General features: G+C 40.1%; 1 protein-coding gene across 1 annotated transcript; it reads right to left on the reverse strand.

Annotated features, from left to right (window-relative positions):
• Positions 1 to 6149: 6149 nt before the first annotated feature.
• LOC125009601 (CARD- and ANK-containing Inflammasome Adaptor Protein) lies at positions 6150 to 9972 on the reverse strand. Its single transcript, XM_047587679.1, has 4 exons — positions 8623 to 9972; positions 8358 to 8541; positions 7435 to 7657; positions 6150 to 7357 (listed from the first exon to the last, which is right to left on the reverse strand). The coding sequence occupies exons 1-4, from the start codon at positions 9791 to 9793 to the stop codon at positions 6608 to 6610; spliced, it is 2328 nt and encodes a 775-aa protein (XP_047443635.1). The 5' UTR covers positions 9794 to 9972; the 3' UTR covers positions 6150 to 6607.
• Positions 9973 to 10376: the final 404 nt, after the last annotated feature.

The following is a 10376-nucleotide window of genomic DNA, read 5'->3' on the forward strand; positions in this document are numbered from 1 at the left end:
CTTTGCAGAGCTTGTGTATTGCACATATGCATTAAAATAAACAGCCACACAGTAACTACAACGAAATGGATTTTCTTCTTAAACAGAGCATTTTATTTCAGCGTCATTCCTGCACTGAATTTTGACTTCCATGCTGTCAAGTGCCTGAATCATGCAAGAAACCATATCATTTCCATCAGCGTTTGGTCTGCACCAAACACATCTACTGTTACTGAGGTCAAATAAATGTATTTTTAATCATGTCCTTTGTACATAATTTAAAAAAGGTACTTGGCATTTTGCTCTCATCGTCTTTTTGAGCATTAACAACTTTTTCCTGGAACGACTTCCATGTAGGCCAGATATGTGTAATCGGTAAACTGGTTGGCAGTCGTGGCATTTGATTTTTTTTTCAAATCATTTGGACATTTCGGTAACACTTTCTATGAAGGTTGTATTTATAATGCCCTATGAATGCACTCATAACATTTTATAAGGTGTCTATAAAGCATCATAATGGTCATTATTACATCTATACATATCCACAAGTCGTCATAACCAACTTCATGATGCATTATGACAACTGGTTATGAATGTTTATAATTTTAATCTGAATAGTGCATTATAAATATGTCAATATCTGCCTAGTCACTTGTTCATTTTATGATGCATCATAACTACTGTGCTTTGCTAAATGTACATAGTGATGCATGATGAGTTTTGACTTCTACTATAACCCTTTATATCTGTAGCTAAAAGTATATGTAATAAAGTTATAATAATGTATACAACTCTCTATGAAATGAGAGCCTGGACAGTAAAGACAAAAGGAATACATTTAGTTCACTTTATTTTCATTTAAACCAACACACATAATCAGAATGATTATCAATGTTCTGAGCACATCACACAAACACATGAAACACGTGAAACAGGCCACAAAAGTGGCAGGGCGTGGTCCTATACTATGTCGTGGTGGTTATCATCGGAACAAAACTCACAATGCCACTGAAATGTATCTTGGGTCATTATGAAATTTTCCATATGCATGCCAGTCTTGCAAATGATGTGATGCGGGCATAAAACCTGTGTAAAATCACATAACAGTTAATAGGCCAACAGCCCAACAGTAGCCACCAAGCGACCTAATTATTGAAATTTGTAAAACACCCAACTTCCCCCTAATCAAAGATATACATACTTAGCCTCATGTACGTTGTATTTTCTTATATCAAGCATGTGTGACCCATGATTTCTAACAAGCCAGTACTGCCACTCTATAACTTTCAGGTGCTGACATGATGGCGCCAAACATCCACTTTAAAGGTCTGCCATGCAACCTCCCAGCATTATTACACACTGACAGACACACTACAAGACAGTAATAGAGGCAAAATATTAAGACAGACACACACACAGACACACACACAGACGGACAGATAGACAGACAGATGGATAGAAATATAGAGATGTGGCTCTGGTGCCTTTGGGTTGGTGAGGTTATTCAGGGTCAAAGGTCAGTGGTCATGGACTAAGGAATAACGTTTCTACAATAATAATAATATTAATAATAATATTAAATCCCAACCTGGTCTCACAGTGGATGTGAAACTGTCACAAAAATTAATCTATTGTTTGGTGCCTGCCAACACGATTTTTTCTCAAATTTTCATGCCGATACATCATGTATCGTATTTCACTTTGATTCATTATTTAGACTAGATTTGTAATGGTCTTATTTCGGTTTTTAATGTAATGTCAATTTTGCAGCAGGTTTCGGCACTTTGAGATTGGAAAAAAAAATGGTTATTTATTATATCGGTTTCTTTATACAGGGTCGCTAGAAATGTCCGCATTTATTTTTCCTATGTACAGCAAGATACCACTACATTGGCAATGCCGTCAGATATTATTTTAATATCATTTTTATTAAAATTATTATAATTGTAGAAATGTCATTCCTTAGTCCATGACCCCTGACCTCTGATGCCACCCACCCACCTCCGTCCCCAGCTCCACCCACTGTCGTAAAGTACTGACTGTATGTACTAGTCATAAAGCGGCTTTTCTGCCCTTTCTCCGCTGAGGTAGGATGTGTCTCTGTGCTGCTAGTGTTTTGTGAGCTAATACTTTACTTTGCTTACATGAAGCACATGGTTTACGTATTAAAGCAATGATTTCGAATGATTTCAATCATTAAACGCAAGAACACGAAAACGATCTAACTTGTGAGGGAAAAAAAAAAACTAGCCATGTCTTGTAACTTTCGTCTAGCTAGCTTAAGCCACCTACGGGTAATCTGCGGTGCCTGCATGATATGCGGTAACATATTGTCTCATTAGGCTGCTTTAAACCTTCTGTATTGATTTAGAAAAAAACGTTATCTGTTTATTTGTTTTCAATCAAACCTTTCTGCATTAAAAACAAACCCAGCTAGAGCACTAAAGATTTGCCTCTGTTCTTCTTGTAGTTGCTGTCAAACCATCTCCTGACCTCTGACCCTGAATCACCTCACCAACCCAAAGGCACCAGAGCCACATCTCTATCTTTCTATCCATCTGTCTGTCTATCTGTCCGTCTGTGTGTGTGTGTGTGTGTGTGTGTGTGTCTTAATATTTTGCCTTTATTACTGTCTTGTAGTGTGTCTGTCAGTGTGTAATAATGCTGGGAGGTTGCATGGCAGACCTTTAAAGTGGATGTTTGGTGCCATCATGTCAGCACCTGAAAGTTATAGAGTGGCAGGACTGGCTTGCTAGAAATCATGGGTCACACATGCTTGATATAAGAAAATACAACGTGCATGAGGCTAAGTATGTATATCTTTGATTAGGGGGAAGTTGGGTGTTTTACAAATTTCAATAATTAGGTCGCTTGGTGGCTACTGTTGGGCTGTTGGCCTATTAACTGTTATGTGATTTCACACAGGTTTTATGCCCGCATCACATCATTTGCAAGACTGGCATGCATATGGAAAATTTCATAATGACCCAAGATACATTTCAGTGGCATTGTGAGTTTTGTTCCAATGATAATCACCACGACATAATATAGGACCACGCTGTGCCACTTTTGTGGCCTGTTTCACGTGTTTCATGTGTTTGTGTGATGTGCTCAGAGCATTGATAATCATTCTGATTATGTGTGTTGGTTTAAATGAAAATAAAGTGAACTAAATGTATTCCTTTTGTCTTTACTGTCCAGGCTCTCATTTCATTGTGCCTCATATTTGTTTATAATAGTCTTATATCTATTTATAACATCACCTCATTTGCACTACTTTACCTAAAGCTGACAAATAAAACCTATGATATTAACATAGTCATTTATAATATTGTGTATATGGGGTAAAGATGCCAGACTCAGGACTTAGTTCATTGCACCTTTTAATTACTCATAGTAACTTATATCTGTTAATAATAGTGTCATATTCATGTCACTTTACTTAGAGCTGACAAATAGCACTAATGATATTGCATAGCTGTTTATAACTGTGTGCTGCAGAGAGATGTATACACTATTATAACTTTATTACATATACTTTTAGCTACAGATATAAAGGGTTATAGTAGAAGTCAAAACTCATCATGCATCACTATGCACATTTAGCAAAGCAAAGTAGTTATGATGCATCATAAAATGAACAAGTGACTAGGCAGATATTGACATATTTATAATGCACTACTCAGATTAAAATTATAAACATTCATAACCAGTTGTCATAATGCATCATGAAGTTGGTTATGACGACTTGTGAATATGTATAGATGTAATAATGACCATTATGATGCTTTATAGACACCTTATAAAACATTATGAGTGCATTCATAGGGCATTATAAATACAACCTTCAGAGAAAGTGTTACCGAGATTTCTGTACAAACTTATTTTTGAAGACCTTTATGTCGTGGTGCGATGCCATCATTCTTACCGAGGTGAAGTTGGTTTAATATTGGATATTCGGATATAAGGAACAGTGTTTTTTTTCCCAATACCTCCTAAGCCATGGGACCTAGTGACTCCAAAGCAATGCAGAATAGTTCTCCTATGTAGTACCAACCACACATACCTTTTTTTTTCATAAAGTACGTAAAGAATGACGAGGCCGAAGGGCAATTCTTACAAGGTGGGGGATTTCTTCATTCAGAGAGAAACTGTCTGTTTAAAGTTAGCGCTACTGCAGCTAAAGCTAAAGCTAAAGCTAGGTGTGTGCAACGCAGAAAGCTAAACCCGCTAAATATTAATAGTCGGCGTTGCGGTAACTTTGTCTTTACCCTCTCTCTCTTTCTCAAGCCAAAATCTGTTCAGTCTGCCCTGTTGTTTCTCCTCATTTGGTGCCATTTCATCCTCACCCGCGGAGACGGCGGATTACGACGGCAAAGCAAAACAATATCACGTGACCCACGGTAACTGGGACGTGATAGCAGGATACCGCGAGAACAGCTCATCTCTTCACCCTCCTGCTCGTTTCGGCTGACACTCAGCTCGGCTGTTTGATTATAAATCCACAATAATACATACATTATCGCTGTGTTAGATGTTTCACCAGCTTCAGCTTTGTGAAAATTACAAGTTTTGAACTTCATACTCATACAACTCGTTTTCTAGGGGAAAATATATATATATAGGTATTATTTTGACCACAACAGCTCAGATGAACCATATTGTACTATTTATCACAAAGTACTTTATCTCAGTGCTTACTTGTTTTGACACCATTTTTTTTAAATAGTTGCACAAAATGACATTTTTATGTAGTCAGACGAAGGCCTAAAGCTTGAAAAGTTGACTACATTACAACCACAATAAAAATATGAACACACAAAACATTGTAACACAACATTACGTGACAATGTATGTGTTATTGTGGATTTATAATCGGATATAATTATGAACATTATGAGTGCGAAACAAATACGCTTAGTTATTGTGCTGCCACAGAATGAACTGAGCCCACAAAAACCTTTATATGCTAAAGCTGTTCGGATGTGGGAAATATGCTTGAGTTTGAACTCTTATATTACACACTAGTAGTAGTCTTACCCATTCATTTCTAATTACCGATCATTTTTGACCAGGAACACCACGGGTGCATAAGTTGAATAAAACACACAAAATTTAGCAAAATAATTCCAAATTTATTTTATGTGTTCAGAAGCTATGTGTCAAAGTCCTTGAATTTTATGACAAACAGATGAGAGAAATTAACTGGATTTTCTTAAGAGAAAAAAAAATGTAAATCGGTCAGATTTGACCGAACACAGTAGTTAAAAAGAGGCTGACCCTGTCCACAAGGAGACTACTTGTAAAACAGTGGCCTGTGATGAAACACAAGCAACTATCCAAATGAAAAGTAAATACACTTGTCGGTTCATTAGGTACACTAGTGAAAACTAATGCATTCTAACAGGTCTATGTTAGCTTCATATGCTACTAGCATTTGGTTAAAATAACACATGCTGAATACCATGCAGTCCAAAGACACGTTTTCTCATCTCATCTCATCTCATCTCATCTCATCTCATCTCATCTTCTACTACTGCCTATCCTCACTACAGTTGTCATCGACCTCAAATAATCAGTTCCCCAGACTTGGTTAAGTAATAAATCGAATCTGTATTTCAATGCATGAGCATAGAAATATTGTTCTATTTATCATTAACTTACAAATCTGATTTTGTTTGTCCATTTCAATGGACAATTAATCAAACCTTTGTTAAGTCGTCATATTAAAATGTTATGAAAAAGAAAACAGACGGACAGTTTTTAACTAACTAGTGAAAAGGTCCAATGGAATTTGACAGTTAGTACGATGAATAATTTGTGAGAAGTCATATTCTGAGTAGTAATTTAGAAAATAGTAATGAAAAAGTAATGAGGGGGATGCAAAAACCACATAATTTGCACGCTGGGAGGGGGGGGGGTCCCACTACCACCTTCTCCAGTGGGGGGGTGGCGTGTGTGCGTGTGTGTGTGCGTGTGTGTGTGCGTGCGTGTGTGTGTGTGTGTGTGTGTGTGTGTGTGTGTGTGTGTGTGTGTGTGTGTGTGTGTGTGTGTGTGTGTGTGGTTGTGGGTGGTGGTTGTATTAGTGGCTTGTCATATTGTTGGTTTTCTTCTGAAATCATACAGGAAAAAACAGATCACAGGAAAGGCAGATGGACATCTTTATCCGTTTTAACACACCACATAATTTGCAACTTTGCAGAGCTTGTGTATCGCATGTATGCATTACAATAAACAAGCTTCTTAATGAAGCATTAATAAACCTCTTCTTGCTTTAGTCACAGCTGTGCTTTTAGCACAGCTAAACATGGGGAACATTTTTGATGGAAAATAAATAAATATATAATAATAATGAGATAGCAGGCTTTCCATCTTCCCAACAGGTTTTGGTTGGGAAGTGTCTAAGTGTCAAACAATAGTTGCTGAGATATTTCGGGCTGGACACAAATGATGGATACACAAACTAGCCAACAGAGCAAGCTTAAAGTTAACAAACTAACATATTTTAAGAGTTAATGCAGAGACTGAGATGTGATTCTATTTTTTGACTTTATCTGACTTCCTCAACACGTCGTAGATCAGTTAACCCAATCACTCTGATGTATTTGATTTGTTGACCTCTCTTGCTCTACTTGATGAGAAACATCTTTCTCTTGAGTGAGGTTGCGATGTTCTCATGTTCTGCCGTGTCTTCACTCTCTGCCACCTGCAGCGGCGTCTTCCCCACATTATTTGTAGCATGCAGATTCACCTTATTCCTCCGTCCAACGGGCCCAGCTTGGCCCCAGTTCACAAGCCTCTTCACTACCTCCTGGTGTCCACCACGTGCAGCACAGTGCAGAGGTGTGTCCTTGCTGTGATCTGTAGAGTTGACCTTTGCCCCGGCCTCCAGGAGCAGTGCTGTCACCCTCTCATGGCCCTTCTCGGCTGCAACGTGAAGAGGTGTTTTCCTCCATGCATTCCTGTCCTCAACCCCCTTGTTGTTGAGTGACTTCAGAAGCACTGAAGTCACACTGGCGTGCCCACTGGCTGCTGCATAGTGTAGAGGCGTGGAGCCGTCCATATCTCTGACGCCTCCTTTCGCCTTGTGGGACAACAATAAGGTCACTGCCTCAACTTCCCCCTCCATGGCAGCCAGGTGGAGGGCAGTCTTTTTCTCATTATCAGCGGTGTTTGGGTTGGCTTTGGCTGAGAGTAGCAAGCCTGCCACATGGCTTCCTCCTTGCACAGAGCATGCCCAATGCAAGGCTGTCCTGCCCTGCCTGTCTTTGACTCTGGGATCTGCCTTGGCTTGAAGAAGGTGGATCACGGTGTCTGTGTGACCCTGCCGACTGGCTATATGCAGAGGAGTAAGTCCGTCCTGGTTTACTGCATTTACCTAAAGAAATGACACAAAACTCTCAGCCTCCACAATCCGTCCATAAAACAAACACCTCATCATCAAGTGTCAATTACCTGTGCTCCAGCATTAAGCAACAGATCAGCTAAATCAGGCCTTTTACACTGGGCTGCCAGGTGGAGAGGAGTCTGGCCTTTAGCTCCAGTAATGCTGGGGTCCAGTCCTTTCTCAAGCAGCGTCTGCACTATGGACACACTGCCACCATGAACAGCCAGGTGCAATGCAGAGGAGAGGTCAGGCAAAGAAGATCCCACTTTGGCCTGTTTTGCTATGAGCGCTCTGAAAAGAGAAAAGGAGGCCTTTTTTTTAAGATATAAAATCAGTTAAACTATTGCAAATTTAAGAAAGAGTACTGGAGGATTGTGTGCAGTGTGAACTGCGGACACACATAAAATCAGACACGATCAGACACAAAATAAAAATGACATTGGAGGATGTGTGTGGATGTTATACCAAATCTTTCTTTGAGTCTTTGCACATGTGTCCTTTCGTGTTAATTGATCAGAACAGTGTTTTTACAAGTAACACAACGCAAGCTCATATTGCACGACCTGGTGCATACATTACCCACAGTGCAACTCAACCACAGATAGGTTACTTGGGCATGTGTTAGCTATTGGGGCCTATCAAGAAGAGAACAGGAGTTGCCTCACTTTTTTTCACTTTCAAACTTGCAGCCTTCCCACCTGACTGACGCTGCCCCGAGTGACACCACTTGGGTTAATTTGTCGGACTTTGTTTGCAATCATTTATGGAAACTCTATAAAGGTAGTACAGGATTTAAATTACCGTGCATTATTCCTACAGCAGTAATATTTCTGACATATGTTTTATTAGTTTTATGCTCTGTTTGAAATAGGAGACTTTTTTTACCAAAAGAAAAATGGGTAAAAACTTTGTAGTATTGTCCTTTTTTCCACTTATCTCTAACCGATTCAGTACGTTTTGGCAGCCCTGAATCCTTTTTTGAGAGTGTCACCTGAAGCCTTCTGCGTGTCCCAGCTCAGCTGCCAATAGGAGAGGAGTGTAACCTTGTTTATCACAGACGTTCACATCTGCCCCGTTGTCTATCAGAGCGGTCACCACTCCATCACGGTTCTGCCTGACAGCTGAGAAGAGAGCAGAGCCTAGAGCTTCTTCGCTCAGAAGTCCTCTGGCTTTAGCTGTGGTTTCAACAAAATTTGCTGTGAGCTTGGGTGTAATAATAATAATAACAATAATAATAATAATACTAAACAACTCACCAAGGAGCAGCTGAAGAATTGTTTCATGATGGAGATTAATGGCTTCATTTATGACCTCATGGTCAACTTTAGCTCCTGCATTTAGAAGGACAGCCACGGTTTTGTGATTGTTCTCCTTGACAGCAATAAATAAAGCTGTTTTTTTATGACTGTTTACAGCGTCGACGTTGGCCCCGTTCTGTAGCAGTAGCCCGGTCAGTCTGCAGTCATCTTCTACAGCTGCCATGTGGAGGAACGTGTCCTGTGTGTGGCTCTCAGACTGCTTGGCCTCCTCCTCCACCAGCACTTTCACACAATTCAGGTGCTCATTTAACGCTGCCAGGTGAACAGAAGTTTTGCTTTGCAAATCCAGAGTGTGGATGGGGGCCCCAGCCTTTATGAGGGTTTTGACTATCTCAGTGTGACCCCTGCTGGCTGCTCTGTGAAGAGCTGTGTGACCGGTATTATCCTGCAGGTCCAATCTGGCTCCTTTACGGATCAAGAACTCAACAATGGATAAATGGCCATGCTCTGCAGCTGCATGTAACAGTGTCTCATCAGAGGAGGCGTTAAAATCAGTGTCTTCTAAGAGCTCCTCCAGCAATACTAGTTCACCATTTGTAGCAATCATGTGAATGAAGTTTTTGTCTGCTATACTTTGTGCTGGTTTATCCTCAGATTTTTCAAGCACCAGTGTGCTCCTTTCTTCTTTTTCAGTTGTAGATCTCTTGGTTTCTTTAGTGGCATGTAAAGTGTGAATCTTCTGAATTACAATCCGATCTGCTTTCTCCACACCCTCCTTGTCTCTCTCCAGCAAGTAGCCAATCAGCTGTCTTCTTGTGTCTCGAAAACGCTGGCTCACACTCCCCACGTAGGTCTTGATTCGCTGATAAAGGTCGGGTTCAGCCAGCATAAGACACGGATGGAAGAATTTCCGACACGCTCTTTCACCTTTGGCCTCCAGCAAGTTCAGGACCCTGGAATTTTGATCTTTGCGCGTCCTGATGGTCAAGATGATGGATCTCTTCGATGCTGTCATGACTCCCTCTGTGACAAGAAGATCAAGCAAATCTTCAGTACGTGAGATCCCATACACCAGATCCCTTCTCTTTGCCCGGATTACATCCACTGCGTAAGGGTTCATATAGTTTGATGCTGCTTGGGCATCAAAACCGTTGAGGGCATTGAACATTCTTAAGCCTTCACACTCAGCAAGTCATTGATGCCTTGTGGCCGTGTGTGTGTGTGTGTTTTATACCATATTGCTAAGTGCGATACATCACCCCAGTAACTACTGGCCATAGAGAGCCGGCCAGCTAAACTTGCTCCACGAGAGATTATGTGATCGACTAACATCCATTGTATACAGCAGCAGCAATCACACATTGTTGTCAAAGTTGGAACACACAGTTTGTGCTTGTAGAGTTTAAGGTCTGATTTTCTATTATCTTAATTTTGAAAAATAATGAAAGCATTAACAGTGACTGTAAGCTGTATGTGTATGTGTGTTTGTGTGTGTGTGTGCTGTTTAATGTGTGTATGTAGGTTCATATCAGATATATATCAGGTTGATATCTAGGAATGACAACCTCATTTTCAGCCAGTGATGGAATACGTACACAAATGACTTCCTTTACTGTCTCATTACACACTCAAAATTTACTCCATGTGCTCTTTATGACGCAGAACGGCTTCTGTCAGTTCATAACTGACACTATCATAACTGATTCATAAAATTTAAAGAGATTATAAATACACGCATTGTTATCAGATAG

This window comes from Mugil cephalus, chromosome 6 (assembly GCF_022458985.1).
Source record: "Mugil cephalus isolate CIBA_MC_2020 chromosome 6, CIBA_Mcephalus_1.1, whole genome shotgun sequence".
In the NCBI taxonomy this organism is placed as follows: Eukaryota; Metazoa; Chordata; class Actinopteri; order Mugiliformes; family Mugilidae; genus Mugil; species Mugil cephalus.